This window comes from Sander vitreus, chromosome 4, assembly GCF_031162955.1.
Source record: "Sander vitreus isolate 19-12246 chromosome 4, sanVit1, whole genome shotgun sequence".
Lineage (NCBI taxonomy): Eukaryota > Metazoa > Chordata > Actinopteri > Perciformes > Percidae > Sander > Sander vitreus.
In genome coordinates, this window is record NC_135858.1 from 17,196,892 (window position 1) to 17,220,939 (window position 24,048).

Genomic DNA, 24,048 nt, shown 5'->3' on the forward strand with positions numbered 1-24,048 from the left:
GGGTGCTTCCGAGTCTCGAGCACAGCTGAGTGGGCGTGCAAAGTCCCCCACCCGTCCAACCACTGTCTCAAACTGTGATCAATATGGGTTTCATTTACCAAAACAGTCCGTTATGCATTTACTGACAGAAAGTCAACAATCCAACATTCAGAAAGGGTAAAGTCTAAACATAACTAGCAGGATATATTAACCAAGAAGAAGAGCCACAAATTCACAGCCACTTTAACTAGGTGAGTATAAATGAGTGACTATATCTGTTGTGGTCATTTGAAAAATACCTGCATGCCTTTTTCTTAATAGCAATGAGACAAGAAGACAAGGTTGAAAGTTGATAAAGCATTTTATTTGCTGCTGGTGTAACGAAGTTAAATGCACCTGCACTGTGTTAATTAACACAATTACAATAGTATAAAATCTCCTGACAGAGAAGGAAGCTCTTTCGTTAAATAGACTTTAATTCATTTAACTAGAATGTAATGATTGGTTAAAACAGTATGCCATAAGTTTATCATAAATAAACATAACTACTAAAAACAAAAAGGTACAATTGAATTCTGTAACTGGGCATAAACTTTTCCCACATTGACAGACAGATATAAAATGTATAGGAATGCAAATTTGCATGTTCTCCTGCCATCTTGCGACTCAAGATTCTTATCTCCCATCCGCCACCAGTACTTTCAATAGTCTCTCTCTGTTAGCTGTTGATGTGCAGGTCCCTCTAGATTTTCTCTGTGGCCTCAGCCATAAGCTGGCAGGCTCTCTTGTGTTTAGACCAGTGCTTCACCTGACATTCTCTGTGGAAAAACAATAAGATGAACCTGGGTGATTCAAGCCATGTGGGAAATGTTATCCCTCACGCACACAGCTCTTTTGCCTTTTGTCAAGAATGAGTCATTTCTACATTTTTTTACATCATTTATTCATGATTAACATAGGCTATAGGCCACTTGGAAGTTGGAACAAAGAAATAAAATGAGTCCTCCAGAGGCCAGCCTCCGTTTCATCTCCTCAGCATCCATTTTCGCGCTAATCGAAACGCATCACCTGACCATCACATTTACCGCGCAACCCGGAGCGCAAGCCCGAGCCCGTTCCCGAGCCCGTGTATAATTATAGAAATTAAGACCGAACCCGTCGGGTCCCGTCGGGTCCCGTCAGGTTTGGGCAAAGATCTTCAGCTCTACAAGGAGGCATCCTAGTCAGATCCCCAAACCAACTCAACTGGCTTCTTTCAACCGGAGGGGGCAGTGGTTCAACTCTGAGCTCTATCCAGATGTCGGCACAGGAAACTTAATTCGGCAGCTTATACTGTATCCACAATATCATTTTTTCAGTCATTACTCAAAGCTCATGATCATAGGTGAGGGTTGGAAAGTGCATCAAGCTTTGCTCAGCTCCCTCTTCACCACGACAGTCCGGAACAGCATTCACATTACTTACTTATATCTATATATGTCTTACCTGTGACAGTACCATTCTCCCTGACATCGAGAGCATCTCTTTGTAGCCTCTTTCCCACAGGATCCACACTTTGGCTTCTCAGGGAGTAAACTCTCCATCACATCCAAATTGTACATCTTAGCCAACCTGGTAAAACAATCTCAATAATAATCACAGAGGAATTGGATGGAGGAGATGTATCTGTGTCTTAGACTTGTGTTTCCAGTATTACCTCTGTGCCTGCAGCCTCAAGTCACTTTCAGATGGGCTGAATGTTTCTTTGACTTGATACTTTGCTATTGCCTTCCACCTCCCAGAATTCTCTCTCACAATGTGGTTCCACATTTCTGGGATCTATACATAAAGCAAAGCTGAGGGTAAATGCACAGGGGAAATAGTTAGGCAAAGAGATATTTGTGCATGTGTGAGAATTTTAGAACAGGTACACACCTGTTCTAAAATGAGTTCCTTTTTTGGAGGGGCAGGGTCTGTAACGGCCAGATGAGCCAGGTAACGCTGAAGCTCCACCAGGTTTGGCAGCTGATCAATCAACACCTCTGTCAAGAAACCCCGGAGCTGTGGCACATGAACGATAAGCCCACAAATAACACAGCAGCAACAAAAACAACTGGGGATGCACAAGGCTCTCTGGTTATATCATTAATGCAACAGGAAGAGGATGAGAAAGCGCATAATAGGAGGAAACAGCTTAGTCAAAACAACCCTTGGAAACTGAATCTGTGTTTTAACAAGCGAGGAGATCAGATATGATGTTGGAGGACAATGACCTAGCACTCATGCACTTCTTAAGCTTCAGTTTACAGCTAATGTACAGTAGCCCCTTGGATTTAAGAAGAGTTCATTGATACAGTTTAAAGTCATTGATTAACTAACATAACGCAAGCAGCACAGCACAAGTAGCCTGGTCCTACCAGACTCTCGTACATTTCATTTGTACAGAGAGTCTGGCCAGTCTCCATAGGCCTATGTCACGCAACAATTGAAGACTGGAAGAAGGTCTCTAGAGTGGGGATACGGCTCTTCCAGTTAGCTTTTTACAATGGCGAAGCCTGATAGATACTGCTGGACCAAGTCTCTCTGCAACCTGCCTGAAGTCACCTACGACGATGTGGTTCGGATTGTAAATGAACACTCTCAAAGTAAAAAACATTTTGAAAACGGCAAAAAAGGCAAAAGGTACAAGAGCGTGTACAGAAACTATCAGAGACTTCAATGGTAGAAGCTCGCTCTAGCTGTTCGCGGTTTCGCGGGTATGGTAAACGTTTCTATTGGACCAATTAGAGATGTTGCTGTTACGCTTAGGATTGTGGGTAGTGTAGTGTAGTTTTTCTCCATAAGATCGCGAATAAAACATGTTTTTCTTAAAACAAGGTTGATTTCTTACGGACTTCTAGCTTCTACAGGAGCAGAAACTTTCGTTTCACAACCTCGTAGCTCGTGGTCAGTCTACCTCGGCTTTATGGCTGATAATCTAAATCCTTATGGAGAAAGGGACTGTTGACCGGAAGTTCTGATTCCCTACTCCGCGTTCCGGAAGCAGGAAGTGTGACATAGGCCTATTGAGTGATAAGTGTTAACTTCCTTGAAGGCGGGTACTCTGTTGAAGTTTAAAACTATTGGATCTGCCCAGAGCCACTCTGGATCTGCCATAACCAATCGCTAACGTTTGGTCGTGACGTCAGCTTAGCATCGCTAGCGTTAGCCTTAGCCAACTCCTTCACCACTAACGGAGCGAGCTGGAAAATCTAACTTTTCCCGAACCCCGTGGGGAGGAGGGCCACAACATCATGGCCACCAACAAAACTCAGCAAAGATTGTTCTTGCTCGGGCTTAAACTTCTGGATTTTCGGCAGCGTTGCCACAACGGACCGAATGGCTTCGCTCACATCTTTCTCCACCGCCATTACAGAACTACAACTCAAACTAGCGCACGACCTCAGCGTCATAGTTCTCAGCCACTCCCTTGTTCGCTGATTGGACCAGTAAAGATTTGCCAGAGAAAACCCGCGAAAATACCGCAAACCCAGGCGGTGTACTGAAGGGAAATGAAAATTGAGCGGGAGTACGTAGGAGGGCGGAGCCAGGAATATAAAGAAATGAAAATTGCTGTCAGATGCAAAGAGTCAGACAACAGTATACCTTTAGAAGCTGGTTCTTGTTGAAGTTGTTGAAGTCATATTTCCTTTGGCAGTCTTCCTTCAGCAGCAGATTGTAAAGGGAAATCCAGACCTGACCATCCAGTTTTGTCATCTTTAAACGGTCCTCAACATGAATCTTCTGCCATCTGCCATTTATGTACTTTTCTACCTCACCTTCAGTGGGAGACAGAGAGTATGCAATTGAATGATGGTCACGTATTTAGGCAAAATGTTCCATGCACAAATTTAAGGACAAATTGAATATGCAAGAAGTGGGATATACCTTCTTTACAGCGACTCCAAGGGCAGCAGTCAATCAGCTGGACCAGCACACAAGGCATGTTATGGGTGCACAGCATGCGATTAATGACACTGATACTGTAAAGAAGAAAATAGCATTCTGTCAGCTGTAGAGATGAAAGGATTGGTAAATTAACACATTGACAGAAAACTAATCTGCAACCACTTTGAAAATTGACAAATGTGAGAATTTGCTATTTTCTTTTTTTAAATATGATTGTAAATTTTATATATGTGGGGTTTAGACTGTTGGTCGGACAAAACAAGCAATTTGAAGATTTGTTAACCTTTGTTTTGAGAAATTGCGATTTTTTACAACTGTCATGTAACAAAATGTTAAATACATTTAAAAAAAAAAAAATAAATCAATAATGACAGTTGTTGCAGCATATTTCAGCTGCACTCTTAGTATCTAAAAAAAATAATAATAATGTAATGGTTTAGCTTGATGTGTAAATGTCCATAAGAATGGGAAGATTTCTCAGATTGTCTTCTGTCAATTTCTAATCCCTAGACTTATTTGATGGTCCAGACACACTGGCGTACCTCTCGGTGTGATCAGTGATGTAACGCAGCACAGAGACAGCCTTCAGGGAGATTTCAAACTCCAGTGCAGCATTCTGCATCTGCAACTCCTTCACCAAGTGAAAAGAATACGTAACTAATCAGTTTAAGTAAAAGAAGGACTCCTCTGCAGTAGTCTAAACAATAAAACCAACAAAAGCACCATACATCTCAGCTGTCAGTACCTCTATAGAGGAACCAACTGCTTTCCCTGTCAGGTTGTGTTGGTCAGTTGTTGCACCCTCCCTGATCACTTTGCTGGCCAACAGGGTGAGTTTGCGGTGGCAGTAATCAACCAAGTCAAGAACAGAGTCGTCAGCTGCCTCACATGAATCCTGTACAATATACACACACCTCTTTCAACATGTCACATACAGCTTAATTTATAACAATATTTATAGAGATAGAGTCTAAACTGCCTTGCGATGTGATCACATCCATGCTTTAACACATATAAAATATGGTTCAGATGAGTACAATGTAGGGGTATGTATTTGTGGACACACTGACCTTATGATACATGATTGTTTCAAGTAGGTTTATGACCGTGGCTTCATGGTGGATCTAAGAAGGAGACATTAAAGTACACATCAAATCAAGTGTGAGTGCTGCAAGCTGGCAATCATTTTACATCTCATTTTACACTCACCACCATGTAAAGATGAAACGTGTTGTTGGGATTAAAGTCCTGCAGCTGACATAAAATGGGGAACACTTTGTGCTTCCACACCTCCACAAGGATCATTTCATGGACCAGAACAGGTATCTAGAGAGGGAGGAGAGAAAAAAAGATACTGTAGACAAAAGCTTGTTCTAATGTGTTCATCATGCTATCGTAGTTTTAAGCAATATAAACAAGTAGAACATTTAGAAGACACAATAGAAGATTTTTGCAGGACTTCTCTAAATGCCACCGACATTTCCACATGTAGAGAGGTAGCAGTCACCTTTCCAAATGACACCAGGAGCTCCTTGATGAACTCATCGTGCATGGCAGAAGCATTTAGTATCGCCTGCATGTTAAGTTTCTCAATGTACTCATGCTGTCTGAACCACCTGTCAACACACAAAGAGATAATCACACATGAAGAAAAAGCGTTTAGGCTTTATGAACTATTTTATAAACCGTGCAGAATTCTTGGGTCGCCTGGCCTGTGGCAGGTCTGCTTACTGTCCCTAGAGTCAAAACTAACATGGACAAGCTGTCCGGATATGGCCAATAGCCGCGAACGGTGTCAGACCATGGACACAGTTATAAGTCTTGCTAACGTTAGCATAGACGCATGTTTTTAGCTAGCTGGTTAACGTTAATCTTACCTCTCTGAGCCCACTTCTTTGAGAGAGAACGTTTCCAGACTTTGAACAAACCCCTCTGCTTCGACAGGCAGAATTACAGACGTGTCCATTTCGTCAAAGGAACTACTCAACAAGCTATCAAGTAAAAAAAGAAAAATGTCACTCTTCAGTTAAGTTGTTTTGGAGTTAACTAGTGTTAGCGATACCCTTAACCCTTGGTTTTTCTGTGGTTGTCATGGTGAGTGCAAACCAAGCGCACCCAAAGCGCAGTTCCTCTTTGCCGCCAGAGAGGGGCGGTATATCTTCAGAAAACAAAAACAGGTATAGTATGAAAAACTATAAAACCAGCAGTAATGGAGGACATATCCAGAGCAACACATCCATGATCCAGAGCTGCAGTTCCACACTGTAAAACGAATCCATTATAAGTATTACTAGCTAAATGTAGCCTACATCGAGTAACAAATGTAAAAGTACTTACTGTGTAAGTATCATTTTTTACTGTTTAAAATTAGTGCTTGGTAGTTTAACCTATAACAATGTATCATATTGTATAAGCTTATATATTTAAAATCTTGATTTGTAAAGCAACTAGTAACTATAGCTATCAAATAAATGTAGTGGTGTAAATTCCTCTGAATTGATGACATGAAATACACTACGTTGTATCTTACACTATACTAAACACTATGCTGTATTGCTGCACTATACATACTATACATGCTGTTTGTCTCCAAATAAGTTTTTGTAGCTCTGTTATATATTTCTGTTACTTTCTATATGCATCTGTATTTATTTCTGTTTGTTTTACTGCTGCAACAACCAGATTCCCCCGCTGTGATGATCAATACAGGTGTATCTTATCTTACACATCAGTACAGTGGTAAAGAAAAATTGCTGTTTCTTATTGTAGTTTCAAAGTTAGATTTTTTTCCACAGTCTGATAACATGAAATCTTCTGTATCCACTTGTTTCAGTGCTTCCATCTGACGCTATTTTTTTTATGCCTACAAAATGACACAAAATGTAAAATCAATCAAGATGTGGTTGTTTTTTTTAAAAATCATTTTATACACTGATTTAAGAAACCGTCACATTGGTGTTTTTCTCGTTTATTAATCACAAATTCTCTTTTGGACAGTATTAATAAATATCTCTTTCCTCACTTGACCCAAACAGACACGTATGCTAATTCCTGACAAGGACATTTGTTTAAAAAAAAAAAACATCAACACTAATCTAACATAAAAATGACAAAAAAACAACTTCACTTTCATTGTTACGTTATTTCAAGAAAGGTCTTCCTGTCACTGAAGGCATCTTTGGTTGAGGCTTCTCTGTATCTTTCAGTCTGTTTTCCGTTAATGTCACTTCCAGCACACCACGATGTTGGGATCATTTTCCAAACGTTCGTCCAGCTCCTGGTAACTGATCCCTGTAAAATTACAACATTTTAAGCATACTTGTTTTCTACAATTATGTATTAGTTATACTTAATAGGGCTTGGCGATATGAAGAAAATCAGATATCATGATATTCTTGACCAAATACATCGATATCGATAGATTAATCGGGGATATTGTTGGGTTGACAATTGGTGCTTTACAAAATATTTTTCAAGATGAGATTTTAGATAAATTATCATCATCAATGTGGTAAACAGTTTCAAGTGAAATTATAGAGAAAAAAAGAAATCACAATGAGAAAATTGAGCATGTGCTTGTTGTTATCAATTTAGACAATGTAAATGTATATCACAATATCTCAATATATGATTTCATCATGATATGACTCCATTGAAAGACGATAAATTATCATATTGAATTTTTGCCCAGCCCTAAAACTTAAACAGAAAGAACTTTTAAAACCTGCCTGTTTTGCAGCAGATCTCATCGTAACTATGACAACCGGTATAAAGTCGTGGCAGCCTGCTCCTCTCGTCACGGATCACCTTCACCGGATATTTCTGCAGCCGTCTAATAAGAGACTTCATCAGTCCAAATTGGATCAGCCTCCTGAAAGGAAACGCATGACACGACCCACGTGTAAATAAATGTCACTCTGGCCTGACTTTTCAAGAGTCATGAAGTCTTCTTAGGAACTGATAAGGTGATTGATGCCGACCTCTCATCAACCCTTTGAAGCTGCTGCGAGTAGCGAGAACAAAGGTCTCGGACTGTGGTTCCTGGACTCAGACCACAGTACAGCTGGAACACATCCCTCAGACTGGCACGCTTCTGACCTGACAGACAATACAACGTCAGAAAATAAAAAGGAAAAAAACAACACTTGTGTTCAACAATTATGAACCTTATTTACCCTGTTTAGTGACGTAGTTGAGGCACTCATCCTGTATGGACTTGTCGTCAATGAGGCTCTGGACTTTGGGGGTAGTGCAGTACACATTGCTGTACTGGAAGGAGGTAAAAAAAAAGGCACAAGACGATCACCAAACTGAACAAACCCTCAAATAGTTATGACAGAGTTACTGATTGAAGGTGAAAATGATGAGTATAAGGGAAAAAAAAAAAAAAGTCATGTTTTGAGATTTTAATACTCTCAAACAGGTGAGAACTTTGACACGTCAAATGAAAGATGTGGATGACATAAAGTTAAAAGTTTTAACCAATGACGACTTCTTTCATACAATAAAGACTTTATTACGTAGTATTTTGATTTTATTCTGGAAATCACAGTGGCTTTAATATCAAAAGTAGTACCACCATACCTGGAAAATTGACACCAAGGTCACAACTCCATAATACCTGTGAAGGAAAAAGAGGATTTCAGTATCTGTCTTTGGTTTCTTTTGGAAACAAAGTCTTACAACATTAACGACTATCAGCACTGATAAACAGGATAGTGGTTTGTCACGACGTGGTGGTGTGGAACAACCCCCGGGCTTACTGTACATAGAAAACAATGGATGAGGGTGTTTAAACACATGTCAGCTGCCACTGTATTCACTGAAATGTACTTACAACAGATTCTGCACCGCGATGCGAACAAGATTCAGCTCTACATCAGCTTCAGCAGATATTTTCTGGATGTGTCTAAATCCATCAATATAGGGCAGGATCTGCAGTAAACAACATACAGTACAACATTATTGCCTTGTACTAAACTCCATGACCTGAATTGCTGGATTAATAAGATCTATATACACTACAACGGGATCTTGCAAGTCTGTTCATTATTACACCAATAATACATTACTGTACCAATAAATGGCACCTTCTCATATGAATAGATAAAGTATTTAAAAAAATGTATGTTTATATCACTTCATGCATAGCTGATAACAGGCCTTTAATAACTAACCTTTCTCCTCTTCTTCGAATGAATTTTGGCACATATCTTATCTGAAGGTCCCTCGATATTAGTCACAAGGCCTACCTGTTGAGTGGTGAGATCCCACTGAGATTTGATAAAATGGCCTTTGCACTGGGTGAAGACTGGCACATCATACTCCTGGACAATCGGGGGGTCCTTTCGCAGCTGGATCAGCTTTAGATGGATGGTGTTGGACTCGTCTAAAAAGAAACACAGAACAGAAAAGACACTAGATTAAAAAAAGAAATAGAACAACTATTGTTGCCAACATACCTAAATGTGGTTTTCAAATGCCAAGCCATGAACTTTAGTGCTCAATACTTTCCCTAAAGAAGGATTAGTAATTGTTTGAAGCAAGAAACTTCATTTCTACTAATCAGTTTTAGAAAAGGGGTCTAATAAGATACTTAGTTTGTTAGATACCACATCTCCTAAAATAGAAAGTTACGTTTATGAGTATTGCAAAACTTGTAACCAGCCTATCTCTGAATACCGAAAAAGCATGTCTGAGCATGTCATTACATTTTTGGTTAGTCACTTTTGGTGCTGCTCCAACATCTTCAAAAGTATTTGGAAGAAAATGAGCAGCTTCAAGATGTTTTTTTTACTCGCACTTTCTCAACAACAACGCTCAAGGCGACATCCTCAAATGTCTTGTTTTTTTCCACAACTCAAAGATATTCAGTCTACTGTCAGAGAGGACTAAAGAAACTGGAATCTGAAATTTTTTTATTTATTTTTTTATAAAAAATGACTCCAAGGATTAATCGATTACCAAAATAGTTGGCGATTAATTTAATAGTTGACAACTGATCGATAAATCAATCAATCTTCGCAGCTCTACTGGAACATATACACAGTAAAACATAAAATGATATACCTATGGGTAAGGTGCAGGCTCCTGTGGCATTAAGTTCTTCCAGCAAGGTGGACATAATGGGTAAAAGTTTCTGCTTGCTCTCCTCATTGGATATGAAGCCACTCTCCAGCTGCAACACAACAAGGAAAAAACATTTACGATCATCTCTCAGATGTCTTATTACTGAAAACTTTGCATCAATGCAAACACAAGTACAGATGCGAAAATGCATCATTCACTACCTCTAGAGTTGTGAGGTACCCAGACAGCTTCTTGACAATCGGCTCAAGGGCACATGTGTTGGTTTGGGCATCACAAACAAGGCCGAGGTTAAACAGGAGGGCATTCCTGCTGTACTTTTTATGCTCGATGCACACAGGACATCCGATTAATTTTTTTCCCATGGCAGTGCTAAAAATAAAATAAAAAGATACTGAAAATGAGCAACATGAGCATAAACAATAATAAAATATTTTATTTATATAGTGCTTTTCACAAGACCCTTACAGAGTTAAAAAAGAAAGAAAAATAACACTAAAATATACACACATTAATCATTAAAAGCAGTTCTAAAAACGATCTCGCAGGGCAAACAAATCAATATATTATGGCAAGGAGAGAAAAAGCATTATATTACATACACTGTTATCAATTTGTTTTGCAGTTCTGGCTTGGTGATGATATAAACCTGAACTGTGTCAAAGAGCTCCCGGGAAATGTATTCCTCTGGGACCTGTCAGGAGAGGGCACGGGGGACACTGTATGAGGAAATTCATCCTATAAGATACACTAAGATACACAAGAAGATTATGTACTTTACACTTTCAAGGTCAATACCACACAAATATGTAGAGGGATTAAATACCTGCTTTCCATTAATAAAGATCAATGAATCTAATTTTAGATCCATGATACATATAGGCAAACACATAGAGTGCAAAGACTCTCCCAGGGCAATCGGTGACTCTAGAACTATTTACCAAGATGTATGGCAACTTCTGATACTATTTAAAAAAAAGCTTCAGTTTCATATACTTATAAAATGAGAAACGGCATATATACACTGCAACGTACTTTATGTTTCTGATACCAAACTATACTATAACTTTACTATCATAAGGATAATTATGCCATGTTGGTAGTGATCATGGTGATTCATAACACACTTAGCTAGCTACATACACACTTACCTGATAGGTTATCTTTGGACCCAGGGTGGGATGAAACTCACTGAAAAATATACACTCTATTCGAGTGGTCATGCCCATCTTAGACCTTTTTGTCAGGGCAGCCTTACCCCAGATACTTTAACAAATGTTCAACTTAACAAACTTTAACCAAACCGTGTCAGTTTCAGATGACAGTCGTGCGTGGTTGCCCCGATTTGCCTCAACTGTTATTTAGCAACTGAAGCTAGCTTCCCGTTGTAACGTTGAAAAACAAGTTAACATTAGTGTCCTGGGTAAACATTTAACGTTAGCCGTTCTAACGTCTGGACGACGTGTTATCACTGTACTTTGAAAATAATGCTGGCAACCTAATAGCAAAGTATCCAACAACTCTCCAATGCTCGACATACTCATGAACAACAAATTTATGGGACAACAATATTGATACCTTCACGAGCGCCTCGTAATTTACTAAAACACATTACAAACGCAATTCATACTACGTAGACAGTGGATGGTGTTGATGATGTGTCTTTTTTAACAAACAAAATAATAAATTGACGACAAAACAATAGCTTTTTCCCCGACATCTTTGGTGGATCTGCAGTTGCGTTATTTTATAGGAAAGAAAAGTGTCTCTCAGATTGATTCAAGTTAATACATACACTATCCAACACACTATCAGCTGTTACGATTTACATTATCTCGTCTAATACAATCACTATTCTAATTCTATCTAATGCTAATCTCTATTTTGCTGGGTTTCGGGGTCTCCATGTTACAAAAGTTTCACATATTCTACAGTCTTTAAATGCAACACTATTCACCAGGATCAGTGCTGCGCAGGTGCGTCGCATGTGTCGACGTTTTGCGTCACGTCAACAGTTGGGAAAGGTTTGCTGCGCCGTGTGAGCGCATTTGAGTAGCGTGCCATCCGGCTACAGAACATATATATATATAACATACAATATATGTCCATTAGTGCGATACAATCGAAAGTAACCTAGAATTTGAAGTGTACCAGGACAACAGTATACAGTAGGGATGCAGCGAGAACAGCTGATGGCTACCCAAACTAAGTTCCTCTAAAACTAAACGATTAATTATGTAAAGGTGGTTTGTTTAGATTAATCATGTGGAGAAGATCTCTGAGCGCAGGCTACAGATGCTTTGGCTGCAGGAGTGTTGGACCAAAGGTAACTAAAGGTCAAATTATTTTTTGTTGTTGTTTTCAGGGAGTCCTCTTGGTACAGTAGATGATGCTAACTGTTTTTAGCACAGTGGAAGCAGGCAGCAAAAAACAAACTTGTTGCACTAGACATACACACAAAGAAAGAAAATTATGAAATTAAAGAGAAATGATCACCAATAGTGCTTGATTTATGATACATTAAAAACCTACTAAACTTTGAGTGCAAGTAAATAAATGATTCGTAGCAACTCGACAACTGAACTTTCAAACCAGTGCACACATAAACAGAGTGATCATGCTTTTATTTATTTATTGAGCAATTTATTGGTTGATGTGCAAGTACATTTGAGTGGATTTAAGATCTGTATTAATAAGTCTATAATGCAAGTAGAGATGGCCCGATACCATTTTTTGCTTTCCGATACCTGAACTTGCGTATCGGCCGATACCGAGTACCGATCTGATACCAGTGTGTCATATATTCTATTATGTTTTAACAACTGTATACTACTATCCCTGTATGGATGTGATATTATTTCTATCTTTGTTGTCGTTCTGGCTCAGGTTAAACTCTTTGTGAAACATGAATGCCCCAGAACTTTCTTTTATTATGCAGTTTGACAGTCAGTTATAATGGAAAAAGAACATAAATAAACTACTTTGACGTAGATTTTCTTTAGGGCTTTATTATGTGGTATCGGATTGGTGCATAAACTCCAGTACTTCCCGATACCGATACCAGCATTTTAGGCAGTATCTGAGCCGATACTGATATTGGTATCGGAACATCTCTAAATGCAAGTTGTTTTACTGAATATGGGTCGGGCAGTGGCAGCACAGTTTCAAATTGTTTCTGGACAAAAGCTAAGATTTAATTTAATCTTCAGAATGGGACAAACCTGGGTAAATAATCACACTTACAGACCCAGACCCACCATTTGCATACCTCTCAGTATCATGTAGTCTTGTACTGAATTGCATTAGATTGTGAAGGTATAGCTAATAATCTCACATAACTCATTTGATCAAATTTGACTCCTCAGTATCACTTAGATGGTGATTGGGATTCCCTCCAAGGGGGAGTCACAAGTAGGGCTGGGCAATATATTGATATCGTGATATGAGACTAGATATCGTCTTAGATTTTGGATATATCGTGATATGACAAAAGTGTTGTCTTTTACTGGTTTTAAAGGCTGCATTACAGTAAAGTGATGTACTTTTCTGAAATTACCAGACTGTTCTAGCTGTTCTGTTATTTGCCTTTTCCCCACTTAGACATTATGTCCACATTACTGATGATTATTTATCTAAAATCTAAGTGTGAAGATATTTTGTTAAAGCACCAATTGTCAACCCTAGAATATTGCCGCAATATCGATATTGAGGTATTTGGTCAAGAATATTGTGATATCTGATTTTCTCCCTATCGCCCAGCATTAGTCACAAGGGAAAGTCAACAAGTGCCTGTGCAATGTTATTTAGAAACTCTTTGTGATCTTTTAGGGACTTTGGGGCTCCCATGCAGTGCATTCATGCAGCGCTCCAGCCTTACCTGCAGGAGGTATCACAGCACTTGAAGCGGTGAATTTATGGAAGAGACACTTTGCGGAGAGAGGTGTGACAGAGCCAGACCGCTCTACCCATTACATCATTGCTTATCTGTTTGGGGCTAAAACTGTGAGTGGAAATTTACTGAGCTCATTGCCTGACATAATGTTGGAATAGCCATATTCACATTTAACAGCATCCTTCCTGTTCTTACATGCTGTTTCTTTATCCAGCTAGAAAGTCTTGATCAGAGGAGGTTAACAGAGTTTCTCAGCCCAGAAAAAACAGAGCAGATGTGGAAGCTCTGCTCTAGACGCCTATCCAGGTATAAAGTTTCTACATACATCTATGCATTCAGATGTTTTTTTTACTGAGAATACTCATAAATGTTTGTTTGGTGCAGAATGCCTGTGCAGTATGTGATTGAGGAGTGGGACTTCAGAGATCTGACACTGAAGATGAGACCTCCTGTGTTTATACCAAGACCTGAAACAGAGGTTTGACAGAAAAAAAACAGGCCACACATACGTACAATGTACCGTGAGATTCCAATGATCAATCATACATGACCACAGTAGTGTTTTCTCTGTGTTGGTGCAGGAGTTGGTTGAACTCGTGCTCACTGATCTGGAGATGAAGCTGGGGACTGGAGCCGGTGCAGACACCCAGCATACATGCTTGGAAGTGGGATGTGGCTCTGGTGCCATTTCTCTTAGTCTGCTGAATAGTATGCCTCAGGTGAGGTTTGTGTTTATTGTAAGAAATAGAATTTTAGCCACACTAGCGGCAAGCGCCTAGGAATAGCAGTGTCCATCAGTCTACCACTTTGATTCAGACTGAAATATCTCCAAAACTTTTGGATGGATTACCATGAATTTTGGTACAGACCTTCATATTTCTAATATGATAAAGCCTGCTGACATAGGTGGTCCCCTGACTTTTCCTCTAGCACCACCACCAGGTCAAAGTTTTCACTTTTCACTATTGTATCTCAACATCTGATAGATGTATTGGCAGCACATTTTGTATTCATGGTCACCCGATGACGTATCCTAATGAGTTTGGTGTTCCTGACTTTTCATCTAGTGACACCATGAGGTTTACATTTGTGGTTTGGAGTGAAAAAAACTAGCCTGACGTGGTCATACTCAGATTCTAGTCAGAACTTCCCAACCTCGAATGTTGTGGGCGGGGCTAAGTTTGGCTGGCATCCAGGCTAGAAAAAAAACTATTTGATGGATTGCCGTTAAATTGGGTGGAGACATTAATGTTAATGTTAATGTTGGTGTTCCCCTGACGTTTCATCTGGTGCTAAATACCTTCAAAACTAATGACATTCTCATCAGCCTCAGCTGTACTTTGTATCTAGCTATGATAAGCAACTATCCTACTCCCCAAGACCTGTAAACAGACTTTATTGTGTAAAATCTGTAGAGTTCCCACTTTAACTTTTAGCATGGCTGTTGACTTTTAAACTTAAGAATTATGCTTCTTGCAGTGAGGGCAGTCTGGGTGGTGTCAGTGTGGACAGTCCCCACGAACGTCTGGTCTTTCTTACTAATTCCAGTCAAAGTGGCTCCAAGAATTGACCTCCTCTTTTCTGTAGTCTTGCTCTGTTGTTATGGATTATTCTACTTTTTTATATGCATATCCGGGTCCTGTAGCAAGCCAATCATTGCAACGTGGTTAACGTTGTTACAAAATCTTGGAGGTGCACGGCTCAGCGCTCAGACTTCCCGCAGAGGGTAACAGGTTGTTTTGGTAACAGCTGATGATGGCCATGTGTCAATTTTGACATTTTAAAGACTTAATTAGACTTAATCCTTAATAGAACAGTTTAATAGAACAACATAACATAATTAGTAACAGCTGTAGAATAGATACACATACCTTAAAGTAAAAGGTCTTCATAGTAAAATATAGGGCTGTGCAATTAATCGAAATTTAATCGTGATTATGATTTTGGCTCCAAATGATCACAAAAACAGAATAATCGAGAAAAACAATTATTTAGCTCATTACGTTTTGCAAGTAAACTGAAAAAATAAAGTTTAAATAGGAAAAGTATTATTATTATCAATAATTGCAACATCTTTCCAGAAGTCAACGAGTAATCGTGTTAAATTATTGTGATTTCAATATTGACCAAAATAAACGTGATTATATTTTTTTCCCATAATCGAGCAGCCCTAGTAAAATACACTATTTTCTCCACATCACAAAGCACATATTGTCAACATACATTATACTATCCTGTCATAAGGTTTGCTATGTTGATTTTTCTTTCTCCACTGTTAACATATTGTAAAGGTGTAAAAATGTCTTGAGTTTTTGATGCAGACAAAAAGATAATTTTCCTTTTAAGGTAGTTGTATTAAAAAAGTAAACAGCACTTTTATTGCTGTTTTTGTTTCTCTTTTACTAGCTCAAAGCCATTGCCCTGGATCAAAGCCAGGATGCAGTGGATTTAACAGGGGAGAATGCGTTAAGGTAATTGTAATAGCACACGTAAGCAAGTTGTAAATATCCTTTTGTTGTGGTTAATGTTTTTTTTAATTGGGGGCATGTAGACTAATGCATAAAGTCTGATGAAGGATCTTTCTCTGCAGGTTGGGGCTTCAGGACAGATTACAGATTCATCATATAGATGTAATGAAAGGTAAGGGAAAGCAAAGCATAGTACTTATTAAAAAAACACAGCTAAACATAATTCAAAAAGGTTGAATTTGTGTTTTGTCAGATGCAGAAACTCTGTTGAGGCTCTTTAGCGATGTCTCAGCTTTGGTCAGTAACCCCCCGTACCTGTTCTCAGAGGATATGACGACGTTGGAACCTGAAATATTTCAGTAACTGAAACACATTCAGCCTCTCTCAATTCATTTGGTTAGATGCTAGACTGCATTTTGTTGTCTCAGTACCTGTACTCTGATAGCAGTAACTACAGAGAAGCTGAAGTTGAAAAAAAGGATTTAAAGTTTTCATGATACCTGTGTAACAGATGGATGTGTTTGTATTTGATAATATGACTTAACCGCACCACATCATGGATTTCACTAGAGCTGAGATGGCAGTCACTGCTACTTTGCTAAGTTATTTTAGCAGGCTAACTGTTTTTATTCTCCATTAGCAGACTTAGCTACTACCTTATTTATGTTGGATACCAAACTAAATTACTAAATTAATCTTAGATTAGTTAATCAATATTAATATGTTTCAATTTCAGAAAACGGCTATGTGGGAAAACTAAATTTAGCTTTAGCCAAGGCTAGCCATGGCTATTTCACTAGCTAGCGTTAGCGTGATTTGGCTGCTTAGCTGTGTGTAGTGTTTTGTTGTTGTAACTGCTAATTTAACTTTACATACTGTGTCCTTTTAAATTATACATTTATGTGGCATAAAGACATTGTATGCTAAAAGAGAACTCAACAAGTCAGATTCTGGTCATTTCTAAATTTTGACTAAACACATACTTCATTTTGGCTTTGTAGGCAGTAGGCCTACAGTGAGTTATATGTGCTTTAAACCATTTCATCAACTGTTTATATACTGTTTATAAATGCTAAACAGGGTGTTTGAAACAAAGGCATAAGCTACTTATAACTTTAGAATTCTTGACAAAAAATAAAATTGTATGTACTATATTTGTTTCAGAGTAACCAAAAATCCAAGTCAAACCTTTAAAAATGCATAAAATGTATACAACTAATTTGAATCACTGCATCAGCTGTCCTTTTTTTTTTTAAATGTGACATCAAATGAAGGTATTTAATTGAGTTTTGGATTACTGTGTGCCCAGATTTGAAGACCACGCTGCTTTAGATGGAGGTAAAGATGGCCTAAAAGTGATCAAACAGATTTTGACTCTGGCTCCACAGATCCTATTAAACCATGGGTAAGGACTACACACTACACCACACACACAACCCACTTAGGTTTAATTCCTAACAGCGGCAATGGCTTCTCGCAAGAACAGCATGTTCGGAAAAGCATGTATCGTGTTGCCTTTTTTAATAAGTTAAGCTTTTTAATAGACTTCCAGTGAATACATTTCGAGACATTAGCCACTGCTCTCATCTCAGGGTTGCTTTTGATAATTCAGTCCTGTTGATAATTAATTTAATTCTTTTTCTGGTGAATTAAAGCCGTGTTTACTTGGAGGTGGACCCCAGACACCCCCTGCTCATTCAACGCTGGGTGGAGGCGAATGTGGAAGAGATGCATTATGTGGAGACACGACACGACATCACCGGCAGGTCTGTCTAGAGAGCCTCTCAGTCTCTATGTCTCTCACTAAATCATTTTGTCATCATTTAACTGTAACTAAATGACTAAATAACTAAGTGTTAATTTTTTTGGCCCATCACATTTGATTAGAAGGCATACACTGTTCAAATCTAAACTTATTTACAAAATTAAGCTTGATACACTCCTGCTTTGTGCTTCTTTTACATTTCAAATCCAAATTCAGAGTCTGTTTGTTTTGGTTTCTTAGGCAACGGTTCTGCATCCTTCGTAAAGAGAAGTCAAACAAGGAACACAAGCTGGATTTGGATTGAGAAACTGAGATCCTATTACGCTGGCTTTAGACCATGTCACCACAGCCTCAGCTCCCCTACCCCCACTGAGCCGCCCAGCACGCGCTCGCACTGATTGGCTCAATCAAAATTGAGAATTTGCAGAAGCTCAAATCATTTTCATGTCACTGTTGCACTTTTAATCTGCTAACATTCGTGATCGTATTTTCACACAATAGCAAATGTGTGAGATGGCTATAAAGCAGGCTCAAAGCTGAAGGTAATTACCGAGACTTTTCTTAGAACCCTCCCTCTCAGAATCTCAGCCTCCTCCCAGGAAGCATTCAGTAGTTCTGTGAATCTGCTGATGAACAGTCCTCCCCTTCGCTTGTTCACTCGCTGACTCAGATGCAGGCTGTACGCATTGTTGAACAAAAACATGCACGCAGGCACACACACACACACACACACACACACACACACACACACACACACATACACACACACACACACACACACACACACACACACACACACAATGTGGCCTTTACTTCCTCACACAATCTGCGTCCCTCACACACTTAAAGCTCAAAGGCCACAAAGTCTTTGTGTTTCAAAGGTGATTTGAAGTCGAAAATATTTTGTAACAACTGTACCCTGTGAGTAATACTGGCATTTTAAGAGAAATTGATTGAAAGGACAGCAAGTTAGACTCTAATTGGTTATTTTAATAGAAAAATTTACATATGTAAAAGGTAGAAAAAATGTTTTACTGAGAAAAAATAAAAAGGCGCAAAAGATGTCTCAATGGAATCAGTAGGAACAGTACATCCAGAACTGATGAGGTTAAAACAGACATCGACAATTTCCACATCCATCGGGAAATAAGTGATTACAGTACAGAGGGTTGCTCACAAGTCGTCTTTTTCTTCACCACCCAGTCCTCGACAAAGTAAGTCTGAAACCAGGCACATCAGTATTAACTGAATTTGTACATTTTTCGTCAGCATGCAACAGCATGACCCTGTGCCCAGTATACATGTGACTGGCCTCCAACTGCTGGAGCAGCCATGTCATTTACAGGCACAAAGGACCTGTTTGACAGTTTTTTTTCCTTTAAGTCATACTGATAGACTTGAGAGACCCCTCATACCTTGAAGGGATAGTTCTGTATGTAACGCAGCAGAGGCCTCGGGAGTGGTAGCTGGTCGGGGCAGTCAGAGTTCCTGTTAATGACCAGGCGTGTGAGGTGCTGTAAGGAAGGGAGGCCCTGGGGCTTGTACACAGGCCGCTTCAGTTTTAACACCACAGATGTCTCCTGAATTGTCTGCTGAGAGGGTTTTGAAGGGGCCTCCTCCACCACCTTACCCTCCTCTGCTTTCCTCTCTGGTCCCATGTAGTGCTGCACCAGGCTGGGCACGTTGGGGAAGGACGACAGGCTGGGCCGGGCCGGGGAGCTGGAGTCAAGCAAAAACTGTGCGCCGTTGTACTGGATCCGTATACTGGTGGGACCGCGTGCAGTCCTGACCGAGAGGGTCAGCATGTACAGAGGGTGGCTGCTGTCTCGTACCAAAAAAGCCCCTTCAGATGCCTCTTGAAGTGCAGCATGGGCCTGAGCTGCAGTTACAGCTCCCCAGTACCATTCTAAATACACAGATTCCTAAATATTAGTCACTCTGAACAGTCTAAACAGTCTTTTTTACTGTCCTGTACGTTGCTTGATTTTACAGCTAACAGTCTGAAATTAAGTCATTTAAAAAAAATCTCTTATAAAATGGGCCAAACTGCCAAAAACACTCTTATTTGTGGCTGTAAATGTGAAACAATTTTAATGCTGTACCTGAATTTTCCAGATAGCAGAAGTTGCTGGCAATTGCCCGCAGGTCCTTTGTAGGGTCCCATAGCGGAGGGGTGCTTTGAAGGCAAGGGGTAGGAGGTACAGTTCCTGCCCGCATGCCCCGTGGGGCTTCAGTGGATGGAGCTGCGGGCAGAGGAGCTCTGGGACTGGAAATAAGATGGAAAATATCTTTTAAAAAACATGCACACAACAAAACAGTTACAGTAGGCATTCCTCTTCCATATTAGTTTTTCTCAATTGATTTGGCACATTTACTGAAACAAACTTACAATTGTCAAAACTCTTAAGTACAATCCTCACAGCACATGGTGAATTAACTTGTTTCAAATGTAAATACAGTAAATCCATCAAGGAATACACCATTGCCATTAAAACAAAAGGTTAATTTATCATTGCTTTGACCAAGCCAGTCAAAATGAAAAGACATCTTGTCAAATAACAGCGGACTCTCAAAGTGTGATAGAAGTTACCCACTATGTAATATTGCCCAGTTGCTAACATTGTATATTGAGGCAGCTGAATAGTATTGATGTCAGCCATTGCACACTATACTTTCAACAAAACATTTATTTCTCATTTTATATACACACCAGCCAACTGCAAATATATAAAGAACACTTGTACAAAAAAAAAACATATAAAACACTAAAATTATCAGGAACTGCTGTACAATATGTGCAAGAAAAAAGACTTAGGCCATGGTTGATTACATGGTCTAAACTTGTTGCCTATATCTCATTTGATATTTCTCTGTGCCTTTGCCTTTCTCTGGCTCTTCCTTGTCCTCTGTGCCCGCCTCTCCCCCTCACCATACCAATCCACTCTCTAATGCCCCTTTTTCTTGCACAGGCAGGTTCTTGCCCCTGTCTGTCTCCTGCATGCTCCATATTCCACAGCTGTAAAATTCAGTCTTACCCTTGCAGTATAAATGTGTTTGAGAACTGATTAGTTATGAGTTTAAACTAAAAGATTGGACAGCATTTGCGTTTGATGCTCTAATTAGTGATGAAATTGAATTGTTCCCCGTTTAGCCTAAATCTATCCATCTGACAACTTTAACAACAATACCACATAACGTGTGTATCTTATATATGTGTGACAGGTTATTGGGATTGTTGGTTGCTCTTTTTAGCATGTACACAATGAATGTGTATAGTTGCATTTGAGAGTAATATGATTCAATAGTAAATTAATGCAAACTATTTTGATCTGCAAGGCTTATTCAGTACATTTTGTGCCAACGCAATTATAAATGACTATTGTAAACAACTGACCTAATTTTCATATAAATAGTAATATAGGCTTGTTTGACAAAGTCGTACTTATGATTTTAGAATCACATTTTTATTTAATTCTGATTTAGTGACATATTTTGTGTTAACTTGACTTTTGTCTGTTATTGATGGCAATCTTTGTCAGGACACTCAGTTAGCCTTTCTTGGTTAAATAAAGGTTAAATAAAAAAAAAAGTAGGCTGTATAATTAGGCTACTACTAATACTAGCCTGTAAAGAAGTTTCTGAGTTTTTTTTTATAATTAACAGGCCTTTGCATTTGGAATTGGTAGACTTGAGTAAGAGGCAGTCGGAAAAAACCCCAATGTATAATTAACACTCTTATTTAAAGACTTTAGATATGACTTAACGCTACTAAAGAGTAGCTACATTAGCCTACTTCTACAGATTTAGATAAACTAGTTTGTATATGTTCTTAACACAGACAATAAAAGAGAAAACGCAGAAACAAAGAAGAGTCGACTCACCCTGGTAAACAAAGAATCATGCTATTACTTGAATCCTCAGGGCTAAGATCCGATCAGTAGGCTATTTCTTCTTCAGAAATAAACGAAAACATATAGAAACTGAGCTCTGTTTAAAAAAAAAAAAGAAAACACCTTTACGAGAAAATAAGCTTTAACATCGGTAAGATATGACTATAAAAGAGCTCCGTGTACCCATAAAGGCTCTGGTCCTGTAGTTTATGAACACTGGATTTAAACGTTCAGTTGAAAATTTAAAAACTGAATTTAAAACATAAAATTCTCCGTAGCAGCGGGTTGGAGTGTGTTGTCACCAGAATGGGATCCAAATGTGCGAAGGACAGAGTGTAAAGGCTTGGCTTTTAAAAATTACCGTTTCCTAGAAGTCTATTCTGAGAACTGCACCGGCGGCTCTGACGTCACACCGGCCGCACCAACTACCCTACCATTCCGCTCCAACCGCTGCCGGTTGGTTGTCTCGCTCTGTGACAGGCAGCTTTAGCAGTTTTTGCTGGTAAAAGCAAAGCGGGTTTTTTTTTTAACGTTTATTTCTCAGGATAACGCCGTGCCAAGCCCCGTAATTTTTTCGGCTTATGTTTCGAGACTTATCTCTCTCCCGTTTTTACCCACTGGCTCCTGCCTTCGCTGAACTGGCTCACGCTCCCAGGAATCGCGCGGCAGCTTCTCCCTATTCGCTTTCCAGGAATAATTGCAGGGTTTGACTCCGCCCCGCCGGGCGGCCCTGACAGAGCCTTCTTTCTGGGAATTCACCGCCTCAACATTAAAGATAATAGGAATGCGCACATGCTGTTTCCAGTAATATAGATTCCCCTCGATCCTGGTGGAAAAACACCGCGAGAGGGTTTCTCGGAGTAGCCTAATTAGGCTCGAGAAAGCAAGTTGTTACTGTGACAAACTATAAAACGGGTTAACTCGACTGTTGGACCAGAGAAAAAGCCATTTTGTTCACGGTTTGTTCCACATTCTAACCATGTTTTTTATAGGCTTGGATACGGCTTGATTTGTTAAACCATGTGTTTCCAATAGGCTAGATGTCTGAGGTTGAGAATGTAAAATATATTTCTGCTCAATAATCTCTTCTGGCATGTCTTTATAGAGAATCTATCAAGTATAATTCCACATCAGCTAGGCTACTAGATTCAGGCCAAATAAGGGCTGCTGAATAATGAGCTAGCCTAGGCCTACTGATGCTGGAGCTTCACACAAAATTGTTTAAGTTCTCAAAATGTTTATTCCAACAAAAGTCTGAGCCATCTCCTCTCTCTCTCTCACTCATACACACACACACACACACACACACACACACACACACACACACACACACACACACACACACACACACACACACACACACACATACACAAGTGGTAGGAAAGAAAGCAAGACATGAAACTATTCTGTTGCCAGAAGAGCCTGCTGATCCCGACATCTCAACCTTTTCTAAGAAATTCTGATCTATGTCCTTTTTTTCTAAGAAGTCTTGTGGACTTTTATCTATCCCTGCTGGATGCAGTTGAACAAATATGTTTTTTTTTTAGGTTCGGGACAATATAAAGTACACCACAATTATTTGTGTAACCCTTATTTTCTTTTATTCTATGAATTATTCTATAACCAGATTTTCTCTTTTGCTAAACCTGACCAAACTGGCAACATGCATAATTTACAACAATTACATTTAGCACATTAAATACATTGCATTCCTCATATAGGATTGTTTGAATGATGTGTTTAAATGCCTGATACAATGGCAGCCTTTCCAACTTAACTTGGTCTTGGGGTGTATAATATGAAAAGCCAGTTTTCCCAGAAAAAGAGGAGACTCCAAGGACAGAAAAGATTATCTAGTTTGGTAATACATTGTTCGAGGTATAGGCAGGGAAATTCCCAAGAATTTGAAGATAAAAATGAACTGTATGAATCTTCCTAGCTCTATATTCCCCTTGAAGTCTATTTTTGAAATTATACATGAGCATAGGCCTATATCATTTCCCATTTTGGAGTGACTATTTTGCATTTGGACAAAGGCTA

The 24,048-nt window shown here is 39.2% G+C and overlaps 4 protein-coding genes across 7 annotated transcripts; 1 reads left to right on the forward strand and 3 right to left on the reverse strand.

The window, feature by feature from the left end:
* Window positions 1–327: 327 nt before the first annotated feature.
* Window positions 328–6,775, reverse strand: zmynd10 (zinc finger, MYND-type containing 10). Its single transcript, XM_078248754.1, has 12 exons — window positions 5,784–6,775; window positions 5,414–5,522; window positions 5,116–5,232; window positions 4,977–5,030; window positions 4,652–4,801; window positions 4,449–4,537; window positions 3,886–3,980; window positions 3,604–3,776; window positions 1,894–2,019; window positions 1,676–1,797; window positions 1,465–1,590; window positions 328–797 (listed from the first exon to the last, which is right to left on the reverse strand). The coding sequence occupies exons 1-12, from the start codon at window positions 5,870–5,872 to the stop codon at window positions 722–724; spliced, it is 1,326 nt and encodes a 441-aa protein (XP_078104880.1). The 5' UTR covers window positions 5,873–6,775; the 3' UTR covers window positions 328–721.
* Window positions 6,776–6,858: 83 nt separating this feature from the next.
* On the reverse strand, window positions 6,859–11,611 carry nprl2 (NPR2 like, GATOR1 complex subunit). 3 transcript variants are annotated; one of them, XM_078248755.1, is made up of 11 exons: window positions 11,145–11,605; window positions 10,596–10,687; window positions 10,197–10,365; window positions 9,976–10,084; window positions 9,159–9,295; window positions 8,744–8,841; window positions 8,491–8,527; window positions 8,082–8,175; window positions 7,887–8,004; window positions 7,635–7,777; window positions 6,859–7,197 (listed from the first exon to the last, which is right to left on the reverse strand). In XM_078248755.1, the coding sequence occupies exons 1-11, from the start codon at window positions 11,220–11,222 to the stop codon at window positions 7,130–7,132; spliced, it is 1,143 nt and encodes a 380-aa protein (XP_078104881.1). In that variant the 5' UTR covers window positions 11,223–11,605; the 3' UTR covers window positions 6,859–7,129. The 3 variants fall into 3 exon arrangements, with proteins under 3 accessions (XP_078104881.1, XP_078104882.1, XP_078104883.1); XM_078248756.1 differs by lacking the exon at window positions 10,596–10,687 and having other exon boundaries at window positions 11,145–11,235; XM_078248757.1 differs by lacking the exon at window positions 6,859–7,197 and having other exon boundaries at window positions 7,688–7,777; window positions 7,887–7,999; window positions 11,145–11,611.
* A 375-nt stretch (window positions 11,612–11,986) lies between these two features.
* On the forward strand, window positions 11,987–19,182 carry hemk1 (HemK methyltransferase family member 1). Of its 2 annotated transcripts, none has more exons than XM_078248758.1 (11): window positions 11,987–12,319; window positions 13,822–13,995; window positions 14,100–14,191; window positions 14,270–14,363; window positions 14,467–14,604; window positions 16,292–16,356; window positions 16,476–16,525; window positions 16,607–16,712; window positions 17,663–17,758; window positions 18,009–18,119; window positions 18,359–19,182. In XM_078248758.1, the coding sequence occupies exons 1-11, from the start codon at window positions 12,257–12,259 to the stop codon at window positions 18,420–18,422; spliced, it is 1,053 nt and encodes a 350-aa protein (XP_078104884.1). In that variant the 5' UTR covers window positions 11,987–12,256; the 3' UTR covers window positions 18,423–19,182. The 2 variants fall into 2 exon arrangements, with proteins under 2 accessions (XP_078104884.1, XP_078104885.1); XM_078248759.1 differs by having other exon boundaries at window positions 16,613–16,712.
* Window positions 19,088–22,092, reverse strand: cisha (cytokine inducible SH2-containing protein a). The gene is made up of 3 exons (XM_078248760.1): window positions 22,000–22,092; window positions 20,221–20,384; window positions 19,088–20,024 (listed from the first exon to the last, which is right to left on the reverse strand). The coding sequence occupies exons 1-3, from the start codon at window positions 22,017–22,019 to the stop codon at window positions 19,528–19,530; spliced, it is 681 nt and encodes a 226-aa protein (XP_078104886.1). The 5' UTR covers window positions 22,020–22,092; the 3' UTR covers window positions 19,088–19,527.
* Between the last annotated feature and the right edge of the window lie 1,956 nt (window positions 22,093–24,048).

Coding starts and splice junctions, on each gene's coding strand:
- zmynd10 (XM_078248754.1), bottom strand. CDS start 5,872: ATGGACACGTCTGTAATTCTGCCTGTCGAAGCAGAGGGGTTTGTTCAA. Junction 5,233..5,413: donor TCCTGGTGTCATTTGGAAAG/GTGACTGCTACC, acceptor CTCCCTCTCTAG/ATACCTGTTCTGGTCCATGA. Junction 798..1,464: donor GGAGAATGGTACTGTCACAG/GTAAGACATATA, acceptor GTTTTTCCACAG/AGAATGTCAGGTGAAGCACT.
- nprl2 (XM_078248755.1), bottom strand. CDS start 11,222: ATGGGCATGACCACTCGAATAGAGTGTATATTTTTCAGTGAGTTTCAT. Junction 9,296..9,975: donor AGCCTGCACCTTACCCATAG/GTATATCATTTT, acceptor GTTTCTTTTTAG/ACGAGTCCAACACCATCCAT. Junction 8,176..8,490: donor CCTTGGTGTCAATTTTCCAG/GTATGGTGGTAC, acceptor ACCTCCTTCCAG/TACAGCAATGTGTACTGCAC.
- hemk1 (XM_078248758.1), top strand. CDS start 12,257: ATGTGGAGAAGATCTCTGAGCGCAGGCTACAGATGCTTTGGCTGCAGG. Junction 14,364..14,466: donor TACCAAGACCTGAAACAGAG/GTTTGACAGAAA, acceptor GTGTTGGTGCAG/GAGTTGGTTGAACTCGTGCT. Junction 16,526..16,606: donor TCATATAGATGTAATGAAAG/GTAAGGGAAAGC, acceptor GTGTTTTGTCAG/ATGCAGAAACTCTGTTGAGG.
- cisha (XM_078248760.1), bottom strand. CDS start 22,019: ATGATTCTTTGTTTACCAGG. Junction 20,385..21,999: donor ATGATTCTTTGTTTACCAGG/GTGAGTCGACTC, acceptor TCTTATTTCCAG/TCCCAGAGCTCCTCTGCCCG. Junction 20,025..20,220: donor CTGCTATCTGGAAAATTCAG/GTACAGCATTAA, acceptor CTGTGTATTTAG/AATGGTACTGGGGAGCTGTA.